The 26,804-nt window shown below is 53.4% G+C and overlaps 1 protein-coding gene across 1 annotated transcript; it reads left to right on the top strand.

The window, feature by feature from the left end:
• Nucleotides 1–2,946: 2,946 nt before the first annotated feature.
• On the top strand, nucleotides 2,947–24,923 carry LOC106022467 (myosin-7). Its single transcript, XM_040740516.1, has 41 exons — nucleotides 2,947–3,032; nucleotides 4,002–4,039; nucleotides 4,280–4,335; nucleotides 4,718–4,926; nucleotides 5,191–5,334; nucleotides 5,593–5,749; nucleotides 5,832–5,859; nucleotides 6,318–6,426; nucleotides 6,511–6,603; nucleotides 6,711–6,774; nucleotides 7,108–7,206; nucleotides 7,429–7,532; nucleotides 8,231–8,369; nucleotides 8,461–8,579; nucleotides 8,700–8,849; nucleotides 9,223–9,393; nucleotides 9,995–10,304; nucleotides 10,586–10,653; nucleotides 10,994–11,081; nucleotides 11,674–11,791; nucleotides 11,913–12,036; nucleotides 12,288–12,424; nucleotides 12,688–12,943; nucleotides 13,758–14,000; nucleotides 14,128–14,304; nucleotides 15,102–15,247; nucleotides 16,623–16,713; nucleotides 17,366–17,755; nucleotides 17,972–18,098; nucleotides 18,257–18,375; nucleotides 19,535–19,731; nucleotides 20,189–20,372; nucleotides 20,512–20,677; nucleotides 20,859–20,983; nucleotides 21,509–21,817; nucleotides 22,054–22,257; nucleotides 22,358–22,483; nucleotides 22,591–22,866; nucleotides 23,874–23,969; nucleotides 24,084–24,218; nucleotides 24,800–24,923. The coding sequence occupies exons 4-41, from the start codon at nucleotides 4,726–4,728 to the stop codon at nucleotides 24,815–24,817; spliced, it is 5,808 nt and encodes a 1,935-aa protein (XP_040596450.1). The 5' UTR covers nucleotides 2,947–3,032; nucleotides 4,002–4,039; nucleotides 4,280–4,335; nucleotides 4,718–4,725; the 3' UTR covers nucleotides 24,818–24,923.
• The last annotated feature ends 1,881 nt before the right edge of the window (nucleotides 24,924–26,804 follow it).

Here is a 26,804-nt window from a genome sequence, read left to right on the forward strand (position 1 = left end):
AAGCACTCTCATTGGACCTGGGCTACCTTTCCAGATGGCCCCTGTCTGTCAGAAAGCAGAGACTGGAGAAGGGAGTCTGGGGCATTGTGCAGGCTGGCATGCAGACTACAAAAGATTTTGGAGCCAGCCGGAACACAAAAGAATGACAAGAAGCAACAGCTGTCTGTAAAGAGAAACCGGAGACAGTGCTAGCTCAGCTCCCTAATCCTGGGCCTGTGTGGAGCCAGGGACAGGTTCCCCCAAGGTCAGAAATCCTAGGGTCAGGCTGCTAGGGGGGCTGCCTCCCACGCCCAGGTCCCCTCTCCTGCTCACAAACATCTGATGGCTTCTTCCCCGTCTTGGGCAGACGCCCAACCTCTTTTGTCTCCTTCTGTCCCTCTGTCTTTGGGTTTTGGGATTCCATTCAGAGTTTTCCCTTGTCACATTCAGGTCTCTTCTAGTGTAGCCTGTGTACAACCCCCCCACACCCTAATTCCTGGTAGTAATTTTAGCAAACTTTCCGCTGGTCTCCACTGGCGTGTTCACAGCAAATGGCTCCTGTTTGGGCCTGACATTTGATCAGGTTGGTGACAGAGCCCAGACAAAGCAGGCACAATGCCTAGGGCTGGGGGAGTAGGGAGGCAGATCACCTTCCTGCCACCCAGACCTTATTTGGTCTACCCCAGTGAAGCGGCCCTCCCTCCAGTCCCTGTTTATTTATAGCACTTGCTCTGTCCCCTTTGTCTTGTCTGCTGTCACTCTGCAGTGCACTCCACAATCACCACCCACTCCTCAGATGGGCAGAGGCCCGCTCTCCCCACGAGGAATGTGTATGTGTGCCCTGAAGCCAGGGCCCACCGCTACAGACACGGGCAAAGCTGCCCAGAGCAGGAACCTTTGCTTTGGTTCATTGTTACAGACCCCCATTGACTAGAACACCGCCGAGCTCATAGGAGACACACAATAAATACTTGCTTAAGAAAGGATGGGCAAAGCCACCCCACCTTCCAACAGCAAGGACAGAAGGAAGACCCAAAAGCAGGTGTTGGAGGGGCAGGAGACTGAGTGGGAACTTTTAAGGAAACTAGGACCCTCCAATCTGGGATATGAGACTGAAAAACATGAAGTTAAGAAACTTTAAGTAATTTATATTCTGCATTGGGGGCCCTGAGAGCAATGCACCCATAGATCATAGGTGGAAAGGGGAGTGATTAAGTTACTAACTGTAGAGACAGTTTCCCAGTCCCTCAGCCAACCCCTCAGCCATGCAGGCCGGCCCAGTGTTCAGACACTGGCCTTAAACGGGCTCACCTGTGTTCCAGGCAGCCTTTATCCATCTCAGCTGCATGGACCTGGGCCTGAGCCCCATCCCTGAGCAGGGCGGGATGGCATCTTTGTGCCTGTGCTTTGTGGGCAGAAAGCTACAAGAATATGAAAGAGCCTTCCTCCAGTCCTGGATGTCCCTCCTAGTGAGGGTGATCCGTTAATATCTGGCAGGGTCTCCTCCAGAATTTGTTCTGTCGCGCGTGTCAGCAGCAGGACCTGCTCCTTAGCATCTGCAACCGCAGAGCTGCAGCTGCAGTGGGATGCACCCCTCTGGTCTGTGGCCTGTCCCCACTCTGCACAGTGCACACAGCTGCTCTGCAAAGTCCCCAGACTGGGCTTCTGTTAACCCCGGAGAAGCCCTTCCTGGAATTTCCCTTCCCCGCAGTGCCCATGCCACCTTCACGTGTACCTGCTTTGCACCCCATCCCCCAGGCCTGCCTCTCTCCTTCAAACTGACATCTACCAGCTGCATTAATCCGCATGCGCTCAGAGCTGTGCTTGGGAAGAAAGGGGATTTCAAACCAAACCATGAAGCGGTTGCCTAGACACCGAGCAGTGAGGCTCGCACAGGCCGTGCTGGAAGAACAAGGGCCGGCTGTGCTCTGTCCAGAGGCTGGGTGCCAGCATTGCTCCCAGGGCCTGCAGGAAAAGGGAAGATTTTTCCCATCCTGTCTCTCCCTCCACTTGCAAGAACAAAGATTGCATCCATTTCTGAACAGAGGTTGGGTGGGCCAGGCAACAGTAGCTGTAGTATCTACAGCCCTGGGAGGCTCACCCCTTGTGCCTCTCAAATCTGCAGGGCGGAGCTATGAAAACAGTCAGGAAAGAGCTTTAAAGTAGGACCATCAGGCACCTGGTCCTCCTCCTCCTCACACAGTGGGCCTCCCTCCCGGGCTAGGATCAACTTCCCATCTGCTGAGCCTCCCCACCTTGTCTCCTGCTCCCTTGAAGCTGTGTGACCTTGGAGGAGGCACTCCCACCTCCATAAACTAAAGCACTCACTTGGATGGATCACCAGAGACCTGTCTGGCTCTGAGGCTCGGTGACCTCAACACATTGTCTGCTGGCCCAAGGAAAGCGGTGCCTGAGCCAGAGTTCCAGTGTCTAAACTCTGGTCATTCTTCTTCCTCCTTAACTAGGAAGCTGCCTCCTAGCTGCTCCAATCCAGCTGCCATACCAGGGCCATGCCCCCCGACTCTGCCCTGCCCCTCTTTGCTGTGGTAACTAGGCCCCTTCCCACCTCAGTGAGATGTGGGACTCAGGCCAGTAGAGTAGGGAGGATTCTGGAAACAGAGCCAGGCTAGTGCTGGGGGCCAGGACTCCAAGGGGCAGCATGGCCAGGGCCAGGGCCAGGGCTCTGTCTGCCTAAGGTCATGGTGGTCGTTGTCAGCTTACTCTGCAGTGAGCTGTGGAATGTAAGAGATATTTTTGCTTCGCTTTGAGCCACCCCACCCCTTGGAACTCAGACCCTGAACATGCCATGCCACAACAATGACGACCACTTCCAATTGTTTCCTGGCTGGGGGGGGAGGGGGAGCACTGTTTGGACAAGGGAAGGGGGGGAGTCGAGGGGGGAAATGCTTTTAGTGACAACAGCCCTTTCTAAATCTGGCTAGGGACTGGGTGCAGGTGGGGGTGGGGGCACCCTTCTGCCCCATATATACAACCCCTGAGGCCAGGTCTGACTCTGAGCAGTCTCCTGCTGTTTCCTTCCTTGCTGCCCTCAGGTAGGAGTGGGAGCTGGAGGCCTCCCTCTGGGATAAGGGGCTCCAGATTCAGGAAGAGATTCCTCTAGAACAGCAGGCTTCTGGCAGGGCTTCATGTAGTACCTGGTTATTATTGAGCATTCCTGTACCTATCTAAATATGCGTGCTTGTACCATAGGGATGGGGGCCTATGTCTTCCCCAGGGGAAATATCTGTATGCGTATATGGCCCAGAATGCAACAGTGGTGTGTGTGTGTGTGTGTGTGTGTGTGTAGGTGTGCACTAGAGTACATGCATACATGTCTTAAAAGTAAGGATGAACATACATTTCACCACATAAAATGCAGTAGAAGACATGTGAAGCATTAACCTAATTAATCTCAAAATATCACACCACAGACGTGTGCTTAGCATCATGCCTGGTTAGAAGCATTTTTGGGGAGGAGGGGCAGAATGGTAATTCTAAAGGAAGCCAGTTCTGTGAATTGCAGAACCTGTCTGTGTTTGTGGAGGTGCCTGGCTGTCCGTGGGGGAGTGATTACTATAACTCTGTGTGTAGTCTCTGCAACAGGAGATCACAGACATGCAGGTGTGTGTGCGGGGTGGGGGCCTCTGGTCTTTGTGCTCCAAAGAATATGCAGCCACAGGAGCCAGCTACGCACTTGGCTATTGTTGAGGCACAAGACCACTGTGGGGGCGTGCCTGCTGAGGATGAAAGGTAGCCATCTTTATGTAGAGTGTATGCACACGCAGTAGGCACGCATGCTCCTTAGAGGGTGTGGTAAGGCACTGGGATGTATGATAGCAGTCAGAGGGCTGTTGGAATCCTGAGACTCAAGCCTGAAGTCTTGACTTTTGTTCTGTTCCCTGAGAAAAGCAAGCCATTTAGCCTTGGTGTCCTCACGTGTTCAAGAGGTGACCACTGAGCAAAAGAGTAAGAGTGCTTTGCCTGGAAAACACTGGACAAATGTCACTGCTATTGTTTTGTAGGTGGCTCAAAGAAAGGAAGTCTCATCAGCTGGGTACAGGTAAGGGTAGAACAGCCCCTAAGGGTAGAAGATTGGGCGCCCAGGGTCCAGAAAGCTGTTCCAGTTAGCCTTTGGGAGAAAGGAAACAGATTGAAAAGGAAGGAAGAGAGGCTGCCCAGTGCGTCCATCTGTCTTCGGTGTGGAGGAGGGTGGGTGCTGAAGGCAGCCAGAGAGGAGGGAGGCCCCGGGAGCCGGGTTGGTCTATAGCCTGGCCTGGCACAACCCCATCCCTTTCTCCAGGTCTCCTCCAGGCCTGGTCCTACACCCTCATCACTAGACACATTCGAGAAACCAAGGTAAGCAAAGCCAACGTTCAAGTGTTGGGGGATCTGGGAAGATTGAACATGGCAGCCCAAAGCGGAACTGGAAGTGTCCCTTCTTGCCCTGCTTGGCTGGCTTCAGGAGTTACTTATAATGGTCAGTGAGGGGCAGGGTCCATTGACAACGGGAGATAGAGGCAGACACTCTCCCCCAATGTGAGCAAGAGTGAGCTGTCCCTTCTGCCTGGCACAGCTGCCAGGCTATTCTCTCGTTTAGGGGTAAGCTTGAAGAACATGGGGCTTTGCGGGTGATTCCTCCTGAGTGCTAAGAATGGTGCCAGACCAGGCAGCTGCCAATGAAGGGGCAGAGAGCCCAGGGAGGGGAAAGGCAGTAGGTGACGGCTGCTCCTCACCCCAGGCTCAACCATGGCGGATGCAGAGATGGCTGCATTTGGGGCCGCAGCCCCCTTCCTGCGCAAGTCTGAGAAGGAGCGGTTGGAGGCACAGACGAGGCCTTTTGACCTCAAGAAGGATGTTTTTGTGCCTGATGACAAAGAAGAGTTTGTCAAGGCCAAGATTGTGTCTCGAGAGGGTGGCAAAGTCACTGCTGAGACAGAGAATGGCAAGGTATGTGTAGGTACAGGCACTGATGTGGGAAGCCACCGACAGAGCCCCAAAACTGGGGTACACAGAGAGGGTACGTGCAAGCCCATCTGAGGACCACTAAGCCTCCCGTCCAACCGGCCTCTGACTCCCAACATCTGTCCTGTGTTCTTTGAGACTCCTTCTTAGCTAAATACCATCTCACCCATCCATACCTTGCCCTGCTCCCTTCACTGCTGGTAGAGCAGGGCAGATACAGGCTGACGGTGCCTGTGTGGGCTGTTACAGACGGTGACCGTGAAGGAGGACCAGGTGATGCAGCAGAACCCGCCCAAGTTCGACAAGATTGAGGACATGGCCATGCTCACCTTCCTGCACGAGCCGGCCGTGCTGTACAACCTCAAGGAGCGTTACGCTTCCTGGATGATCTACGTGAGTGCAGTATGAGCCTGTCTCCCAGAACCTAGAGCTTCCTGGGCAAGAGAGGCCTCCTAAAGCCAAGCTACCTGCTTGTTATGTGTCAGGGTGGGAGGCACTATACAGGGCTCCTGCTCCTTCGGCTCAGTTACAACTCTGAAACGACTCAGTTGATACATTCTGAGCTTTTCCCTTTTCCTTCAATGTCTCCTGAGGTCGTCCTCTAGTTCTGAAAATCACTCCTGACTACTCGCTTCCTCTTCTTTACTCCAGACCTACTCGGGCCTCTTCTGCGTCACTGTCAACCCCTACAAGTGGCTGCCGGTGTACAATGCAGAAGTGGTGGCTGCCTACCGGGGCAAGAAGAGGAGCGAGGCCCCGCCACACATCTTCTCCATCTCTGACAATGCCTATCAGTACATGCTGACAGGTGAGCCCGGTGCCCTGGCCTGTGTCCCCTCATCCTAGCCCCACCCAGCCCCACCCATTGCCTCTCCTCTTGTCTCTTCCAGACCGTGAAAATCAGTCCATCCTCATCACGTAAGCATAGCTCCAGAATCCCTGATCCCAGCCCACAGGGGACCCAGACCCTGTGCACACACACCTATGGTCCTCTCTCTCTCCTCCATGCCCATCTCTTTCTTCGCTGCTCTTTGTGTCTCTCTTCTTTTCTGCTTCCATCTTTCTCGTTTTCCCCTTTTGCTTCCTTCGCCCATTGCCTCTGACTTTTCACTCATCTATAAGACCACCTGTCTTCACCGCTTCGTTCCCTTATCCTTTCCCCCTGAAACCTTTTCTTTCCTCCCCACCTATTCTTCTAAAACAGCCCTCCCGTCTGATTGAGCCCTGTCCTCTCCTGGCATCTTTCCTGCTTGCTAACCCGGTCCTCACAGCGTCCTGATGAGAGCCCCTCCCCAGCAGGATAGGTCTTCTCTCCTCTTGTGAGGCTTGTTGATCTTAAGCCTTACTGCCTATTGAGTCTTTGCCTGTCACCACAGCGGAGAATCCGGAGCTGGTAAGACTGTTAACACCAAGAGGGTCATTCAGTATTTTGCTGTTATTGCTGCCATTGGGGACCGCAGCAAGAAGGACCAGACCCCAGGCAAGGTAGGCCTGTTGTCACCTAAGGGCCTGCATTACGAGAAAGAGAGTGGGAAGTCTTCACCTTCCATCCTTCTTGACCTCTTACAGGGTACCCTGGAAGATCAAATCATCCAAGCCAACCCCGCTCTGGAGGCCTTTGGCAATGCCAAGACTGTCCGGAACGATAATTCTTCTCGATTTGTGAGTGATACTCCACCTTAAACATGGGACTTGGGCTGACTGAAGGTTGACTTCAGATGCGAGCCATTTCCAGGCTAATTACCACCCTTTTCTATCCACCTCTCCAGGGGAAATTCATCCGAATCCATTTTGGGGCAACTGGAAAGTTGGCATCTGCAGACATAGAGACCTGTAAGTTCCATGAATCTACCCGGGCTTATTTAATCTGAGCCCATCCTAGTTCTACACAGTGCGGTCTCAAAACCTTCCCCTTGTTTTCTTTTTCTTCCCGACTCTGGGCTCGTCTGCCTTAGGCCTTCCCTCTGTCTGAGTATCAGTGCACGTTTCCTTGGGACTTTCTCTAAGATGCTGTTTCTTCCGGGTCTCCTCCCCCATCTTCATGTACGGCCTCTGCACCCACGCCAGTCTCTTCCCCTGCCCTCTGCCTGCCACGCCCTCATCCTTTACTTCTTTGTACCCACATTCTAACCTTTCGTTCTTCTCCTTCTACCTGCCTGTTCACAGACCTTCTGGAAAAATCCAGGGTTATTTTCCAGCTGAAAGCAGAAAGAGATTATCACATTTTCTACCAAATCCTGTCTAATAAAAAGCCTGAGCTTCTAGGTGAGTCAGACTGAGACCGGCTATTTCCATGGCAACCTGGTCCCCTCTGCTTGCGGCTGGATTCTGTTGATATGCCTTGGGCCTAATGACACTGCTAGACTCAGTTTTGTGGGTCAAGTCAATCCCTGTCCCAGCCTTCCCCTTGGCCCATGTGCTACAGCCAGCAGCCCCCATGACAGCCAGGGTTATGGCACAGCTGAACCCTGTTCCTCCCACTCTTAGACATGCTGCTGATCACCAACAACCCCTACGATTACGCATTCATCTCCCAGGGAGAGACAACTGTGGCCTCAATCGATGACTCTGAAGAGCTCATGGCCACTGATGTGAGTATGTGAGGACTCAGCCAGGGGGTGGACGGGTAGGATTGGCACATGGCGCCAGCTTAGGAACAGAGCCAAGACACTGGCTATCTGATTTCTAAAGCAGTGCAACCCTCCTCGAGAGCTAGAATGTGCTCTGTGAACAGGGTGTGCCCTGAGATGCACGCTATCAAACAGGAGAGTGGCCAGTAGTTGGTGTTGTCAAACCAGAGGGCTGAGAACCACGGACAGAGTCAGGGAAGGCAAAGAACAAAGTGGAACCTCAGGAGAAGCGGGAGGGAGAATCGTAGACCCTATGGGGCCGAGATGAGCTGTGGGTAGAGGGCGAGCAAGTGCGCGCGCGTGTGCGCACACACACACACACACACACGCACGCATGCACACGCATGCACACACACATGCACACGCATGCACACACACACACACGAAAGCCTAGGTGGGGACGTGAGTGGAAGGGCTGGGAACACAGGTGGGAAGCCCAAAGCAGCTGCAGAGAACAGCTACGACCATTGACAGTGGACAGTGACAAGGCAGGGCCTGTGTGTCTGTGCTGTCTGTCTTCGTCTGGAGTCCCTCTCTGGGCGTGGGACTCACACTTTACAGGGACCAGGGAGACATTCAAGTTCTCTCTCCAGCATACGATGGCATTAATCAGTCATACTTCTTTTTTGGGGATTCACTGATATGGGCCCTGCTTACAGAGCGCCTTTGACGTGCTGGGCTTCACTTCAGAAGAGAAGAATTCCATTTATAAGCTGACAGGCGCCATCATGCACTTTGGAAACATGAAGTTCAAGCAGAAGCAGCGGGAGGAGCAGGCGGAGCCAGACGGCACTGAAGGTGATACTCGAGAAAGCCGCGGAGCGACTGAGGGCTGAGTCTGCAGAACGTGTGCCCTGTGCTAACTCTGCCATGCGCCCTTTCCTTCCAGAGGCCGACAAGTCCGCCTACCTCATGGGGCTGAACTCAGCCGACCTGCTCAAAGGGCTGTGCCACCCTCGGGTGAAAGTGGGCAACGAGTATGTCACCAAGGGGCAGAATGTCCAGCAGGTGGGTTGTCTTTGGAGGATAAGCAAATGGAGGAGGGATCGTGGCATGGTGGGGTTTGAACTTTCAAATTCATCCTTCCCAATAGCACAGCTCATCCGGATTTCCCCCCCTACCCTGCAGGTGTCATATGCCATTGGGGCCCTGGCCAAGTCCGTGTACGAGAAGATGTTCAACTGGATGGTGACACGAATCAACGCAACCCTGGAGACCAAGCAGCCTCGCCAGTACTTCATAGGTGTCCTGGACATCGCCGGCTTCGAGATCTTCGATGTGAGTCTGGCCTGGGACACTTGTCCCTCACCCACCCACCCACCCACCCACTCACTCACTCACTCACACACTCACTCACTCACACACTCACACACTCACTCACTCACACACACTCACTCACACACACTCACTCACACACTCACACCTTCAGTCCCGTGTAGAGGGTCAGTTGTGGGCCAGGCACAGGATGGCAGTGGGGATTGTGTAGTGACAGAGCCAGTCCCTGTCCCCCCCTTCCCTGTCATGACCTGGGAGGGGACCAGTCACGCCTGTGCTGGGCTTGGGCAGGTGTGTGGCACAGGCCTAGGCTGACCCTGGAGGCCACTCAGACCCTGGGTCCTCCTGCCTGACTGGCTGCCACACCCTCCTCCAGTTCAACAGCTTCGAGCAGCTGTGCATCAACTTCACCAATGAGAAGCTGCAACAGTTTTTCAACCACCACATGTTCGTGCTGGAGCAGGAGGAGTACAAGAAGGAGGGCATCGAGTGGACATTTATCGACTTTGGCATGGACCTGCAGGCCTGCATTGACCTCATTGAGAAGGTGTGTCCGGTCTCCACTGCCTGAGCCTTCTACCTATAACCCACAGGAACACTCCAGAACTTCAGATAAGGGGGTGGCTCATCTCCCTTTTGAGGAATTCAGTCTAAGTGTCAGAAGTGGGACTCTACTTCCCAGAGTTCTGTGTTGTCCAGAATGCCCATGACATATGCCCATAGCTTTGTTCCCACCAATAGCTGTGTGCCAAGGGGCTTAAGACCGACACGTGAAAGATGGGCATCTAGAGGCTGGCCTTCCCCACTGGCATGCTCACTGGCCCTGGGTTACACGCGTCCAAGGATCGGGAAACCTGAAGGTGGTATGGCGGTCATAAGAACGCACCTATCTTTAACCTCAGCATCGCAGGGATCGGGTGATGGAGTATGTTAAAGGCAACAGTAGCAGCCACAAACCCAGACTCACACAAAAAAATCCCCCTGACATCGACAAAATCCCCACCTGTGGAAGGCTTGACAGGTGTCAAACAGTAGATGCCTGCTATCTTCGAGCTGAGCCTCGTCTCTTAATACCCTACACCATGCATGAGTAGACACATGCCCACCCGAGGGAAGCTTACTCAGTGATTCTCTCCCTACACACTCAGCCCATGGGCATCATGTCCATCCTGGAGGAGGAGTGCATGTTCCCCAAGGCCACAGACATGACCTTCAAGGCCAAGCTGTATGACAACCACCTGGGCAAGTCCAACAACTTCCAGAAGCCTCGCAACGTCAAGGGGAAGCAGGAAGCTCACTTCTCTTTGGTGCACTATGCTGGCACTGTGGACTACAACATCCTAGGCTGGCTACAGAAGAACAAGGACCCACTCAATGAGACGGTGGTGGGTTTGTACCAGAAGTCCTCCCTCAAGCTGCTCAGCAATCTATTTGCTAACTATGCTGGAGCTGATGCACGTAAGTACCCCAGGCTTTAGCACTCTAAGGTTTATGCCATCGTTCTGAGGCCAGTCAGTTGCGGAACTCCACCACTTCCCCATCACAGCATGCCCTGAGGTGCACAGACCAGACTCAGTGACAAGAACAGGGTAGAGACACTGGAGTAGCTACACTGAGAACTCTTGTCTGGTAGCCAAAGAGGACAAAATGTGGGGAGAGGCTGTAGGTCCCCACCTGCTGCTCCTGACCTCCCTACATGCCCCCTCTAATGCCCCTTTTCTTGGCTCCCTCTCCCACAGCTGTAGACAAGGGCAAAGGCAAGGCGAAGAAAGGCTCGTCCTTTCAGACTGTGTCTGCTCTGCACAGGGTGAGTGTGTGCCCGGCCCCACAGAGCAAGGCTCCCAGTCACCCTGCTCTCTCAGCCCCAACTCCTTGCCTGCCCAGCTCCTCCCCACACCGGTTTTCTTGGTCATTCTTGACCTTTTTTGTGGCTGTGTCTTTCTTCACCTCCTAGCCTCTAATCTGTCTTCCATCTCATCCCTCTGTTTTCTCATCTGCCATCAACTCCTCTCCTTGCCTGTGGCTGTCCCTGGGATCCTCTCAACTCCTTGCTTCCTGTATTCTCGCCATCCTCTCCATTCCTTCCTTTCCCCCCATTTCCCACTCCTTCTTTCTTGCTTTTATTTTCCCCTCTTTTTCTGCCACAGGAAAATCTGAACAAACTCATGACAAACTTGCGCTCCACCCATCCCCACTTTGTACGCTGTATCATCCCCAATGAGACAAAGTCTCCAGGTGAGACCATGAACTTGAGCTATCCCACTGGGCATGTGCTGTCATCTCCAAGCCTTGGTGGTTTCCAAATCATATTCTTCTCCCAGACTTCCTATCCCAGGGTTAACCTTGTATTAGGAATGTATACTTCCCAATGTACACTTCAAGGTAAAGTGTAAGGCATTTTTATAGATATCACCTCATGAGTGACCAATAGCCCCTAATGAGGCATATAAGGAATGCCTATGTGTTTCTAAACCATAGGAATAAAATATCAAGGAACCCGGGTTCAAAGTCTGGCTCAGATTTCAATTAGCTCAGTGACCTTCCCCAAGTCATTTAATTCCTTAGCTCACTCACCTAGAAAATGAGATACATCTGTCCCAGAACCATCAAGATAAGGATGTATTATATAAAATGATAGATGTGAAAATCTTTTGATTACTATTAAAAGTGTGGCTAGGGAGAAAAATGAAACAAATGAAGAATTCCTATAGGCAGATTGACTTACTAAAGTAACAGCTCATGTGAGCCAGAGCCAGGGTGGGAAGCCAGAGGACTTGGTGTTAGTCTGGCACTCTGGCACTCATTTTTCTCCTCCCTGCCTCCCCAGGGGTGATGGACAACCCCCTGGTCATGCACCAGCTGCGATGCAATGGTGTGCTGGAGGGCATCCGCATCTGCAGGAAGGGCTTCCCCAACCGAATTCTTTATGGGGACTTCCGGCAGAGGTGGGTAAGGGGTGCCCCGGGGCTCAGGGCGCCAGGGGTGGGCTGCCTCCGTGGGAGTGGGGGTCCGTGGTGTCCCTGGAACTCTGTAGATGTAAATGACCCTGAGAATCTCCCTCCCAAGGTACCGCATCCTGAACCCAGCAGCCATCCCTGAGGGACAATTCATTGATAGCAGGAAAGGGGCTGAGAAGCTGCTGAGCTCCCTGGACATTGACCACAACCAGTACAAGTTTGGTCACACCAAGGTGAGGAAAGGAAAGAGGCGAATCAGCTGAAGGCATCTCTTTTGCTTTGGTTCTTCAGCGTTTCCTCCCAGGCTATTACCAGTTACCTTAAAGGATGCCTGAACCCTGTGCTAACCCTCCACTCCCAGACATCCCATCTCCAGCTGCCCACGGCATCCTCCTTACAATTCTTCCTTCAGTTGTCCCCAAATGCCCACCACCTATTCCCTTATGCCCTGCCCTAGTCATGCTAAACACACGTCTTCCCACAGGTGTTCTTCAAGGCGGGGCTGCTGGGGCTGCTGGAGGAGATGCGTGACGAGAGGCTGAGCCGCATCATCACCAGAATCCAGGCCCAGTCCCGAGGTGTGCTTTCCAGGATGGAGTTCAAGAAGCTTCTGGAACGCAGGTGAGAGGATTTAGAGGAGGTCTAAGCTCTCCTGAGGTCCGGGCTAGTTCAGTGACAGTGTCAAGAGAAAGACTTCCGGGGGCCCATCAGGAATAAACCGTTAGGTTAGGAAGGGACCTTATGAACACAAGATGGCCCTTGGCATTGGAAGACCTGGAGGAGGGTGCGATGGATAAGGAAAGGGGACTTTATCTGGGAGTAAGGGTCTAAGATGGGAAGAAACAGGAGCGGTTCTTATGCCACTCCTCTCCCTGTGCCTGCAGAGACTCCCTGCTGGTTATCCAGTGGAACATCCGGGCCTTCATGGGGGTCAAGAACTGGCCTTGGATGAAGCTCTACTTCAAGATCAAGCCCCTGCTGAAGAGCGCGGAGACAGAGAAGGAGATGGCCACCATGAAGGAGGAGTTTGGGCGAGTCAAGGATGCACTGGAGAAGTCTGAGGCTCGTCGCAAGGAGCTGGAGGAGAAGATGGTGTCCCTGCTGCAGGAGAAGAATGACCTGCAGCTTCAAGTGCAGGCGGTGAGGCCCCAGAGCCATCGTCAGCTCCCCCACCCCGCGCTTCCCCCAACCCAACACCTTAGAGTTACCAGCATGTCCCTCACAGGCTGAGGATTCTGGGAGCACACTTCCATAGACCTCCAAACTGGTCCCTCAGGAAGAGAAAAGACACAAAGAACCCCCTTCTAAATACGTAGGCTTAGCCATGAGACAGCAGCTGGCATACAGCTGCTGTCTCAGCACTTAGGAGGTAGAGGCAAGTGAACATTACAGCAGCATGAACTCAAGGCCAGCCTGGGTTATAGGAGATCAAAATTATATATATATATACACAGACACACATGCACAGACACACACACACACACACACACACGAGAGAGAGAGACAGACACACACACACACACACACGAGAGAGAGAGACAGACAGACACAGACACACACTCGACAGACAGACAGACAGACAGACAGAGACACAGATAGAGATAGATCCTAGGGGAAACTATAAATCATCTTCAAGCCTAAATTTCTTCATCCTTAGTCAGGAATCAAGGTGCCTGCCGCATAAGTTAAAATTCACAGAGTGTATGACATCAGCAAATACAGTTCCTCCAAGCAAGGAAGCCAGAGGAAAAGGCCATGTGAAGAGTTTGAGTTCCCTTCTATGCTCCTCTCCCCAGTGCTCTCCAGCCATACCATCTTAACCCCCCCCATCATCCTGATGCTCTCCCCAGCCAATAAGCTCAGGTCCCTCTCCTATCTGGACCTCTACCTTCTGCCACCTTAAGGACGAGGACCGGTCCTCAAACCACCCTGCCTTTCCATACCCTGGCCCCAGGAACAAGACAACCTGGCTGACGCAGAGGAGCGCTGCGACCAGCTGATCAAGAACAAGATCCAGCTGGAGGCCAAGGTGAAGGAGATGACCGAGAGGCTGGAGGACGAGGAAGAGATGAACGCCGAGCTCACCGCCAAGAAACGCAAGCTGGAAGACGAGTGTTCAGAGCTCAAGAGGGACATCGACGACCTGGAGCTGACACTGGCCAAGGTGGAGAAGGAGAAGCACGCGACGGAGAACAAGGTGAAGCCGGCTTTCCCTGGCTCCAAACCACAGTGTGTGCCTCATGGTTTCATGGAGGTTCTTGCAGGTGTCCCCAGGTGGTGTCCTTTGACTTAAGGGGGACGTGGGGGTTTTGTCTGTTTCACAGGTGAAAAACCTGACAGAGGAGATGGCTGGGCTGGACGAGATCATCGCCAAGCTGACCAAGGAGAAGAAAGCTCTGCAAGAGGCCCACCAGCAGGCTCTGGATGACCTTCAGGCTGAGGAAGACAAGGTCAACACTCTGACCAAGTCCAAGGTCAAGCTGGAGCAGCAGGTGGATGACGTAAGTAGACAGGACAAAACGGACTTTGATATAGCATGTCTGTCTGCATTGAGAGGTGTGTGTGTGTGTGTGTGTGTGTGTGTGTGCGCATAGGGTGTTGCAGGGTATTGGAAAGTATTTATTTTTCTGATATCTTCTCAGAATAAAACTAGAGGATAGAAAGCATGAGGGTTATCAACTTCAAATCATGTATCTAATCTCACTGTTATGATCAATTAAGCTTTTTAAAAACTTGATTAAGCTTTAAAGTTTAAAATTTAAGCGCACATAACTCTACCTTTGACTATGGGGTTTAGCGGATTAGCTCATAAGAACATTATGTATTTCTTTGGTAAACTGTGAGCGTCTTGGAGGAAGATCTTGCAGGGTCTGATCCTGAGTGAGCATTGTTCCCTCATTTGTGTATATCAAATGATAAGGGATTTGCGTCCATCAAATAACTTAAGTATCTGTCTCAGTCGCAGGATTAAGACCTCCCTTCAGATGGGAACTTGAGTTTGCTCAGTTTTGTGTCTTCAGTGCCCCGCACAGAGAGAGCCTGGAACCAGTAGGTACTTACAGGATGCTGAATGAATGATTTTAGCCTTGGAATCTCATCCTAACTTCATTCATTCATAAAATATCTATTGAGCAAACCCTCCATTCTTGACAATCTCATGGTTGCCTGGAAACATTGGTCCTTTGTAGAGAAGTTCCCAGAGTCCTGAATTTCCCAAGGATTTCCGGAAAGTAGAGTAACAAAACCCAGGTCAGGATGCTATACCTCGTGGTACGTAGCTGGTGTTTTTCCCCGCCAGCTGGAGGGCTCCCTGGAGCAGGAGAAGAAGGTGCGCATGGACCTGGAGCGAGCCAAGCGCAAGCTGGAGGGTGACCTGAAGCTGACGCAGGAGAGCATCATGGACCTGGAGAACGACAAGCAGCAGCTGGACGAGAAACTTAAAAAGTACCGTGATCCCACACTGCCACGGTTCCTCTGTTCAGCCCGGCTTAGTCAGGACGGTGCAAGCTGACCCAGGGGTTATCCTAGGAGGCAATGGCTGCCCAAGCTAAGGCCGGGACCTACAGGACGGGTTCTTTCCTCTCTAACACACACACACTAAGGCCCTGTGGTCCTTCCTGCAGAGTCTTGCTTGACTCTGTCAAGCCCTCCGTCCCTGCTAGGCCCTTGGGAGAGGTGAAAATAAAAGCTTGCTTCCTTTGTGAGCACTCAGTTGGACAGGGAGGAAGGCTGCTCGCACAGCCTCCCAGGAAAGTCTCCTCGGGTTTTTCCACAGACAAAGAAATGGCTCTGCTGTTCAAAATTGAAGGGGTTGGGAAATGTCTTTTTTTCTAGGCAACCTCTAGTCCCAGTCTTTACGGCATGACCTTCCAAAAGGTGTACACACAGACTTAGTTAATAGTGAGCTACAAAACATATTTTGATATTTCAGGATCTTATCATACTCCAACTTGTGTTTGTACAGGAGTCTTCACACTTGCCCCAGGCAGAGTTTGTTGAGTGAATGAATGAGTTATACTTGGTCCTAATGATTCTTCAACCTCCTACTTTAATATTTTACTTATAATTATGTATATATATACATTGTGGGTGTGTGTGTTTGCACATGTGAGTGTAGTGCCCACAGAAGTCAGAAGAGGGCATCAGATCCCCTGGAGCTGGAGTTACAGATAGTGGTGAGCTGCCTGATTGAGTGCTGAGAACAATCTTGCTTCCTCTGGAAGAGCAGCACTCTCAACGGCTGAGCCTTGTCTATAGCCCTCCTCAGTCTCCTCCTAAAGATGATGTAGTCTGACTTTACCAAAGAGACAGCTAGGGCTCGGGAAGGTCAATGAGTTGAGAGGGAAGTGAGTATGATCAAAGTGCATGGTCTAGGTATAAGAAAGTACCTTTATGAAATCCTACCCTACTACAATGTATATACTCTAGTTTTTTTTTTAAAGAGGCTATTGAGCTGCCTAAACCATCAGTGACAAGCTAAAGACCACCACCAGCACACACACAGACACACACACACACACACACACACACACACACACACACCACACACGGTCTTTGAAATAGTCTCATCCTTTCACAGATGAGGTAACATGGGGACAGTCCCACAGAGGTCAGCCCTGCTACTCTGCTCCAGGAATTTTCCCATTATGTTCTTAACTGGATTTGAATCTGACAGCAGGTGTTAGTTACTCTTTGGATAACTTAAGTCACTCTTGGAAGTATTTTTTTCTTGCACTTAGTTTTATAACCTCTGATCTCTGTGAGTACTCCAGGTGCCTGCCTGATCTGCTACCACACCACACCCCTTTCTTCCCTACAGGAAGGACTTTGAGTTAAATGCACTCAATGCCAGGATTGAGGATGAGCAGGCCCTGGGCAGCCAGCTGCAGAAGAAGCTCAAAGAGCTTCAGGTAAGGCTGTTCCTGGCTGGCTCTCAGCTTTCCTGGATCCCCTCCAATCTATGCTATTCCTGCATCACAGGAACTGTGTGTCCACAGAAGGGGACAAAACACATGAGTCTCCCCACAGGGCACCCACAAGAGGGCCTTATATGATCCAAAGAAGAAGAGACCCTGGGGAAAAACAGCTCTAGAGGGCAGAACTGACCTCCTGTCTCAGATCTGTCTAGCCGCGTGGTCATAGAAGCCCACTATAGACTATGCCCACCCTGTCACCTGGTGACTTTGAACGTCTTTATGGCTCTTTCCTCTGTAGCAGGCATTGAGGTACGCCTTCGGCTATTTTATCAAACAGGTGTGGTTTTCTCAGTTAGACTTTTGCAGTTTTCTTGCCACTAAACTGCTTGGAAAAAACCCATGAAACACAAATTTCTTTGTCCTTCTCCAAGAGATCTGTTTCCTTCTCATAAAGAGAATGTGCAATGCTCAAGACGAAAGGGAAGCTGACTGGGCTGTGCCAGACACCTCCCCCCAGTCCTTCTATGCCCGCCTCTCATCAAACTCCCTTGCCGATCTCTGTAGGCTAGGGTCCTTTAGAGCCCTGGGATGGGGCACTCAATGGAGGGTCCAGGAAGCAGCCCTGAACCTCTGTGTCCCTGGCTAGGCACGCATCGAGGAGCTGGAGGAGGAGCTCGAGGCCGAGCGCACAGCCAGGGCCAAGGTGGAGAAGCTGCGCTCAGACCTGTCCCGTGAGCTGGAGGAGATCAGCGAGCGGCTGGAGGAGGCCGGCGGGGCCACATCGGTGCAGATAGAGATGAACAAGAAGCGCGAGGCCGAGTTCCAGAAGATGCGGCGGGACCTGGAGGAGGCCACGCTGCAGCACGAGGCCACAGCCGCAGCCCTGCGCAAGAAGCACGCCGACAGTGTGGCCGAGCTGGGTGAGCAGATAGACAACCTGCAGCGTGTGAAGCAGAAGCTGGAGAAGGAGAAGAGCGAGTTCAAGCTGGAGCTGGATGACGTCACCTCCAACATGGAGCAGATCATCAAGGCCAAGGTGGGCCCGCGCGGCTGCCTCCCGCCTCTAGTTCCCTCCTTCTGCCTCTGTTCTCTATCTTCTTTCTTCCCTGACTGCTCGTTTTTCTTCCTTCCTTTCTCTATGCTGTTCTCCGGTTCTTCCTTGCAAGGATCCCTCTCCATTTCTTTTTTAAGTGCATCAGTACTCCACTTGAGTCCCTTCCTGCACCTACGGTGTAACATCTTCCTCTCTCAGGCTAACCTCGAGAAGATGTGCCGCACCTTGGAAGACCAAATGAATGAGCACCGGAGCAAGGCCGAGGAGACTCAGCGGTCTGTCAATGACCTCACCAGCCAGCGGGCCAAGCTGCAGACAGAGAACGGTGAGCACCAGGCTGGAACCGCAACCTCCTCATCCTCCCAACCTTGGGTGCACATGACCCTCAGTGCCCACAGCGTCTCCCGAGAGTGGAGCCCAAGGGTTAGGGGAAAGGTTGAGGGCAGGGAGGGAGGGGTTGAAGGCAGCTTGGTGTGTCTCCAGGGGAGCTGTCCCGGCAGCTGGACGAGAAGGAGGCACTGATTTCCCAGCTGACGCGAGGCAAGCTCACCTACACCCAGCAGCTGGAGGACCTCAAGAGGCAGCTGGAGGAGGAAGTCAAGGTGAGGCCTGGACTCTGCCTGGCCCGTGGAATGCACCAACGGCCCTTGAGTCTGCTTATCTGGTCCACAATTCTCTACAAATTATAAGAAGAAGCCACAGCCCAGCCTTTCCTAGGTGTCTTTTAAATCTGTTCCCCACGCTGAAAGTGGTCCTTTGCTCTCCTGCTGCCATGCTGGGGTGGGGTGGTTCTCAACCTGTGGGTCGGATTCCTCCTCACTGGGATTACACGTCAGACATCCTGCACACCAGATATTTACATTACAACCATAACAGTAGCAAAAATACAGTTCTGAAGGAGTAACGAAAATCATTTTATGGCTGGGGTCACCTCAACATGAGGAACTGTATTAAAGGGTGGCAGCATTAGGAAGGCTGCTGATCTAAGGTGACACGTTTTCCTTCTTGAGTGCAGATATGGGGTGCAGGTACTGAAAAAAGGGTCCTGGGATTATGAGAGCGATCTGAAGGCTGGAGAAGGAAAGGAAGCCAGGACCTGTTCCTAGCATAGTTCATGGAAAAGAGACAAATGCATGAGTTCTAAAAATCCCATGGCTAGGGCCGTGGCCTAGTCAGTAAAGCCACATAAGCATGGAGATGGTTGGACCTAAATTCGGTCTCCAACACCTGTGTAAAGAGCTGGGCGTGGTGGCACACTTGTAATCCCAGCACTGAGAAGGCAGAGATGGGGAAGACCCCTGGGACTGACCAGCAGCCAACCCAGCCAGATTGGACCTTAGGTCTCAGAGACAGATTTTGTCTCAAAAAATATGGTGGACAGTGTCTGAAATGATACCCAAGGTTGACTTCAGGCCTCCACACGCATGCACAAACTCCCAACATCATCCCCACAAAATCCCTAAACTGAGTACTAATCTACTTATAGTGTGATGGTCTTAGAAACACCCCATGTCCCTGCCTGTCCCTGCAAAGGCAACGGGCAATAAGATCTGCCACAAGGGGCATTGGGCAGTAGGCACCAAGACATTCTTTGTAAACTTTACTATTTAGGGTCATTCTAGCTCAGGAAACCACTGCAGGGGCACTGGAGACTTGGAAGAGGACATGGCCAAGGGAGCATGTTGCGATTGGGGCGAAGGTATGTTGGGGTGACCTTACGGAAAAAGCTGGCCCACTTCCATGGTGCCCACCTCTTCCCAGGCCAAGAATGCCCTGGCCCACGCCCTGCAGTCAGCCCGGCACGACTGCGACCTGCTGCGGGAACAGTATGAGGAGGAGACGGAGGCCAAGGCGGAGCTGCAGCGTGTCCTGTCCAAGGCCAACTCAGAGGTGGCCCAGTGGAGGACCAAGTATGAGACGGACGCCATACAGAGGACCGAGGAGCTGGAGGAGGCCAAGTGAGTCCTGGGCAGCCAGCCCGGCCTGACACTCAGTGGACCCCACACGGGGACTCTTAGACAGCATGTGACAGTGCAGGAGGGCCCCGCCCCAGCCCTGCCTCCTGCTCCTCTCGGGGAAGCTTTTTGCTCGCGTTATGTTTCTCATCCGAATATAAGACGAACAAAAGGTTTGTCTGAGGGCTGAGTGCTCCCACCTGGGGTAGGGTGCCATAGGGAATGGCGGCTGCAGCCAAGAGGGATGTAGCCTCATGGCCGTCACAGGTGCTCTGTGTCTTCTTCGTGCTCAGCTACCAAGATCTGCCTGCCATTGCTCGGCCTCCGGGGCCTGTGCGCAGGCTTTCTGGATGCTTCTGGGTTGTCAAGGACACTCTTCTGAAGGACTCACATGTTTTCCTCTTGTCCAAATCTACCTCCTCCATTCTCCCCATCCCTTTCTACCCCGCTCCCGCTGCAGGAAGAAGCTGGCCCAGAGGCTCCAGGACGCAGAGGAGGCTGTGGAGGCCGTCAACGCCAAGTGCTCCTCACTGGAGAAGACCAAACACAGGCTGCAGAATGAGATCGAGGACCTCATGGTGGACGTGGAGCGCTCCAATGCTGCCGCTGCAGCCCTGGACAAGAAGCAGAGGAACTTCGACAAGGTAGGCCCACGGCGGAGCCGTGGACAGCGTGCACGGTGATGGCGGGGCTCAGTGCCAGCTCAAGCCAGAGCCTTCTCCTTGGAGGCAGGGGAGGGAGGGCCGGGGCAGCTCTGGACAGTGTGCCCCTGCCTTCCTACAGATCCTGGCAGAGTGGAAGCAGAAGTATGAGGAGTCCCAGTCAGAGCTGGAGTCTTCCCAGAAGGAGGCACGCTCCCTGAGCACAGAGCTCTTCAAGCTCAAGAATGCCTATGAGGAGTCATTGGAGCACCTGGAGACCTTCAAGCGGGAGAACAAGAACCTTCAGGGTGTGTGGGGGGCGGGGAAAGGCCGCAGGGAAAGGGAAGGGTCACAGGGGCAGGGAAGGGCCACAGGGGCAGGGAAGGGCGTGTCCCATGCCGGAGGGCCCCAGCTGCAGTCCAGGCAAAGAAACATGCCCCACACGGGACCACAGAAACTCCAGACTGAGTCACTATCCATCCCCCACAGAGGAGATCTCAGATCTGACTGAGCAGCTGGGCTCCACTGGGAAGAGCATCCATGAGCTGGAGAAGATCCGAAAACAGCTGGAGGCTGAGAAGATGGAGTTGCAGTCTGCCCTGGAGGAGGCTGAGGTGGGCGAGCAGGAGGGGGCAGCACTGGGGCGGGGACTGAGATCTAGATTTGGCCCTGCTCTCATCTTCCCGGAGTCTGTTTTCCTCCTTCCTGGCTCATTGCCAGGGCCTAACCCAGTGCTGGGCACATAGCAGCCGCCCAGCAAACGTTCAGGGTCACTCAGCTCCCTCCACGCGAACATTTTATTTACTGCACCTGAGAGGCATTCCCTTTCCACCTCCGCATGTCTGTGCTTTTTCTTTTTTTTACACTCTGTGCTTGATTGCCTGTTTCCTTGGCAACACTTTTCATTTTCCTCTTTGTCTTCAAATCTGGCTCTCCCCGCTGGGAGTCTGCGTCTCCTTTTCTTCAGCTTGTGTTCGTTTCTCTTGTGCACACCCTCTCTTTCCTTCCTCAGCACCTGATTCCTGAGCCATGCACACCATTCCTGAACTCTCTCTGTACCGTGGTTTTTAGACCAACCCCTGCGTCTGCCCTGGACTCTGACTGTATGCCTCAAAACCTTTTCCCCACACCCTTCCCAGGCCTCCCTGGAACACGAGGAGGGCAAGATCCTCCGCGCCCAGCTGGAGTTCAACCAGATCAAGGCAGAGATCGAGAGGAAGCTGGCAGAGAAGGATGAGGAGATGGAGCAGGCCAAGCGCAACCACCTGCGGGTGGTGGACTCCCTGCAGACCTCCCTGGACGCAGAGACGCGCAGCCGCAACGAGGCCCTGCGGGTGAAGAAGAAGATGGAGGGCGACCTCAATGAGATGGAGATCCAGCTCAGCCATGCCAACCGCATGGCTGCCGAGGCCCAGAAACAAGTGAAGAGCCTCCAGAGTCTGCTGAAGGTACTCAGAGACTTCCGGAAACACTGTCACCTCACCCAGAGAGGGGATTAGCTTCTATATGGGCTGACTGGACAGTAGACGCACTGTCTCTTGTCACACAGTCATCGTAGAAATATCTGACAGGTCAACCCTGAGCCACCACGATGGACTACCCACCCACATGCAGTTCTATGCAACAGCCTTGTGAAGCCACCAAGGCCAGCTTTCTGTCTTATGCTCATTTTGCCCATCCTCAGGACACTCAAATCCAGCTGGATGATGCGGTCCGCGCCAATGACGACCTGAAGGAGAACATCGCCATCGTGGAGCGGCGCAACAACCTGCTGCAGGCAGAGCTGGAGGAGCTGCGGGCTGTGGTGGAGCAGACAGAGCGGTCTCGGAAGCTGGCGGAGCAGGAGCTGATCGAGACCAGCGAGCGGGTGCAGCTGCTGCACTCTCAGGTGAGGGGGTGCCCTGTGCATTCCTCAGCTCAGCGGTTGACGGGGAAAGAGCACCTCGGAGATGCCCAGACTGTTTCCTGCCCTGCCTCTCTCCTCCCAGAACACCAGCCTCATCAACCAGAAGAAGAAGATGGACGCGGACCTGTCCCAGCTCCAGACCGAGGTAGAAGAGGCGGTGCAGGAGTGTAGGAATGCGGAGGAGAAGGCCAAGAAAGCCATCACAGATGTGAGTCCCCCTCCCCACCTCCCCACTCCAGGCCAGCATCCCCCCAGCCCGCGCAGGGAGCCCACCAGGACCCGAGCAGACCACGCGCCCCCCTCTCGCGTGCACAGGCCGCCATGATGGCGGAGGAGCTGAAGAAGGAGCAGGACACCAGCGCCCACCTGGAGCGCATGAAGAAGAACATGGAGCAGACCATCAAGGACCTGCAGCACCGGCTGGACGAAGCCGAGCAGATCGCGCTCAAGGGTGGCAAGAAGCAGCTGCAGAAGCTGGAGGCCCGGGTCCGCGAGCTGGAGAACGAGCTGGAGGCTGAGCAGAAGCGCAACGCCGAGTCCGTGAAGGGCATGAGGAAGAGTGAGCGGCGCATCAAGGAGCTCACCTACCAGGTTCGGCGGGGCAGAGCAGCTCACCTACCGGGTTCAGCGGGGCAACACTGCGACCCCAGCCCTTGCCCAGTGGCCTAAAGCTGCAGGGACAAGCAGCCAAGGGGAGCGGAGAGGCGGCCCCACTCTTCCTAGCCGGAGTTGGCATGCCGCCCCTGGATGTGCTTCACTCTGTCCTAGCAGGCCCAGAGGTCAGCGGTTGAGCTTCATAGCCTAGGGCTCCACCTAGATGTGCACCCTCAGCCCATCCACCAGAGACACGCTCTAGACAGGCACAGCTTCAACCAGCAATGCCTTTCCCCAGGAGAAAATTTATAGACAGGCTTGCTACCAAAGACACTAAAGCCATTCGCATAAGTCTAGAAATCTTTTTAGGTCCCCAGAGCAATATAAACCCAGATTTCCGTAGTGCATTTTAGAGTCACGGTCTCCATTAGAATTTGTTTGTCTCAGTCTAGCATGTTGGGCCTCCAAGCACACTCTGTCCTTAGCCTAGATCAAGTTTGGGTCAGCCCATCGCAGCCCAGGAAATTCCATCATGCTTACAACCCCAGAGTCACTCACAGAACATGCTGGGCCCAGAGCCAGTGGGTTTATGCTCCGTGGTGTTCCAGGGCCTTCAGGAGCCTGCTCCCTAGGACAATATACATAAGCCACTGCACTCTTCCAGAAATCCCATTAGCTTATTGAGTTCTTTCTTTATGTAATTATTGAAACTATTCACATTCCAAGTGAGCTTAGTGGCACATGCCTATGATCCCAATACTCAGGAAGCTAAGACGGGAGGGGGATCATGTGTTTGAGACCAGCCTGAGCTGCATAGAGAGTCCATGTCTCAAAAAGGTGCTCCTTGGTGAGGAATTATAAGCAATTTCAAATATTCTGTGGGGACCAGAGAGTAGCATCGGTTCAGAATGTAGCGTTCAGGATGGAGAAGTCAAGAGAAGCTGGGGTGAGGCGCTGACTCTTGGGACTGTGCAGTCTCACCTCCGGCCCTCCCCTGACCTCAGACAGAGGAGGACCGGAAGAACCTGCTGAGGCTGCAGGACCTGGTAGACAAGCTACAGCTGAAGGTGAAGGCCTACAAGCGCCAGGCTGAGGAGGCGGTGAGTGACCCTGCTGGGGCTGAGGCCTGGAGGAGGGACATGGGGTGCCAGTCCCCGAGACTGAAGGGCTAAGAGGCCAGGCCCCTTCTTACCCCTCCCTTTACCTGCTCCTAGGAGGAGCAGGCCAACACCAACCTGTCCAAGTTCCGCAAGGTGCAGCATGAACTGGACGAGGCAGAGGAGAGGGCCGACATCGCCGAGTCCCAGGTCAACAAGCTGCGGGCCAAGAGCCGTGACATTGGTGCCAAGGTGGGTTCCTCCTCTGGACCTTACCTGTTACCTCCCAAGCAGGCACAACCCCTGTGTCCCTCAGATAGTACCATTTTGTTTATTCCCTAACTGAAGCACAAACTCCCAGTGACTTCTGAGGTTCGTTGTGACCTCATTTTCAGTAATTCTGGGAATCCCAGATCAAGAACAGTCAGAAACCCTACACAGCTCCGATTTATATACACACCTTAGATCCAGTTCTCCCCAGCTACACAGCTCCGATTTATATACACACCTTAGATCCAGTTCTCCCCAGCTTTTGTTTCCCTCTTCATGTTGGCTCCTAACCTTAAAACTCCAACACTAGAAGAATATCCCACGGACCACATTGATCTCACAGAGGCAGCTTGCCTCCAGCCTACTCCAGAGTCCTTTTCTCCAGAACTTTCCCTTTCTAGACTGATCCTTGGAAATGCATCCAGGCCTACACAGGGACTTCTACCAGGCCACTCAAGGCTCTCCACCGACCAGGCACCCTAGTTTCAACTTCAGTTTCCATGCACTGTCCCCAGGATGCTGGCCTTCCCAGAGCTAATTTGGACTTTGTTTTATTTCAAAAGGGCCTGAATGAGGAGTAGACCTTGAGCTGCCCAGCCCTCAGGGTGCCTGTGAAGCCTCAGACCTGGAGCCTTTGTAACAGTTCCTTAGGAGGAAGCAGAATAAAGCAATTTTCCTTGAAGCCGAGACCCTGCCTCTAGTCTCTTCTTCGCTGTCTTCCATCCTGGGGCTCTGAGTGGGGAGGTGGGGCCTGAAAGAAGGAAGGGTGTCTTCAAGAGCAAAGGCTCCCCCAGTTCCCTGTGGAGCTCTGAGCCTCCCTGGCACAGCATTGGTGCACGGACCCCCCTCCACAGAATACAGCAAGAAGTGGCACACCGCTCCTTTCCCCCGGCCAGGGCCTGTCAGGATGAAATGGGTTCAGAGGGGCCTGTGAACTCATCTGGCGTGCTGAGCCTCTCTGTCACATACTTACACACCGGTTCTAATCCGTACTCCACACTGGCAGAACCCAGAGCTGGGCCACGGCAGGAGGCCCGGAATATAGGGCTGACCAGTGACTTTTCAGTCTGCGAGTGTGAGCCCCTCGGCAGATGTGGTAACGCTCCCTGAGACCCCCATCCTAGGTAGGTCTCTGAGAGGACACAGGATCACAGATATGTCACATGCCATTCCAAACACAGCCATCCACTGTGGCCCATGCTCCTCCACATAATTAGGAGGCAGTAACCTTGGCCTATCTTTTTTCTTTCTCCCCACCCTCCCAGGACCAACCCCTTGGTCTGTGATACTCAGTTCTTCTCCCTCATTTTCCCCACTGTGTCCTCCATCTGCAAGGCTTTTGACCTCTGCAGCAGCTGGAAGATGGGATTTGGCTCTTATGCGGCAAAGCCATCTCAAGAGGAAGCAGGCCACAGAGGAACCAGATTTTGGAAGGAGGAGGACTAAATCATTGAGGGGCCATGAGGTAGAAGAAGAGAACAAGCAAGTCCTCTGCAGCTAAGCAAGGCTAGTTCCCCTGGCATTCTGCCTCAGGGCTGCTAAGGGCAGGGTTAGGAATGTGGGTCTGAGAGACAATGGGATTTTTAATCCATCTCTGGGAACCTGGTTCAGCCCTGGGCCGAATCTCCCCTCAACCATACCTATAGACACATTTGTGCACGGCCCGACTCCTGTTCAACAACTCTCCCTGGGCTCTGATCACTGAGAGGCAACCAGAGCATGGGCCCTGTACTGAAGATGAGGGGTTGCCAACAGCAAAAGCAGCAGGGGAGGGCGAACAGAGAAAGCCATAAGGAAGGAAAAGGAATGTCCTACTCAGGTAGACGGGGAGCGCGGGATGGCTGGGCAGAGGCAACAGAAAAGAGAGCCCAAGCCCCCACTTCCTCTTTACACCCTCATCCCTTCTCCCTCTCTAAACCATTCCTCTCCCTAGAACAGACTTGAACAGCAAAGAAGAGATCAGTAGTCAGAAGAGGATCACACCGGCAGAAGGAGATGTGTGGAGAGGCCCAGGAAAGCTAAGAGCCAGAGCCTAAAAGAGCAAGAGCTAAAGATGCCACAAAGGTAGCCAGGCTGGGCCTGAACAGAGTCAAGGACGCGGTAGAGCCCCAGCACGAGGACGCTAAGAATGCACGAGGAGAGACAATGGGAAGGGGCCTGGAACGGAGAATCTGGAGGCACGGGAGGTGACACTGCAAGGGAAAACTCAGGCTACCTTTGATGTAAATCACGAAGCCAAGGAAAAGGAGGCTGGAGAGGAAGAACCCGGGGCAAGACATGGTAGCCAGGGCGAGCACTCTGTGAGATCTGTCTGCAGAAGGCAGAGCCCTGGTGCGAGCGCCAGAGCAGCGAGGTCTGATTCGCGACGGAACAGAAGGTAGACCCTGGAACAGACCAAAACGCAGGAAGCCAGGGAACAAAAGGACGGACTGTGCCTCAAAGGCCAGCTTGGCCCTTGGGTCACTCTTACCTGTGACCAGAGCGTCCATCTGCTTCCACATACTCTAGAACTTTCATCAGACTGCCGGGCTGGGAGGCATCTGAAGAGTATGTGAGAGCCAGGAGAGA

This window comes from Mesocricetus auratus, unplaced genomic scaffold (genome assembly GCF_017639785.1).
Source record: "Mesocricetus auratus isolate SY011 unplaced genomic scaffold, BCM_Maur_2.0 Super-Scaffold_100707, whole genome shotgun sequence".
NCBI lineage: Eukaryota > Metazoa > Chordata > Mammalia > Rodentia > Cricetidae > Mesocricetus > Mesocricetus auratus.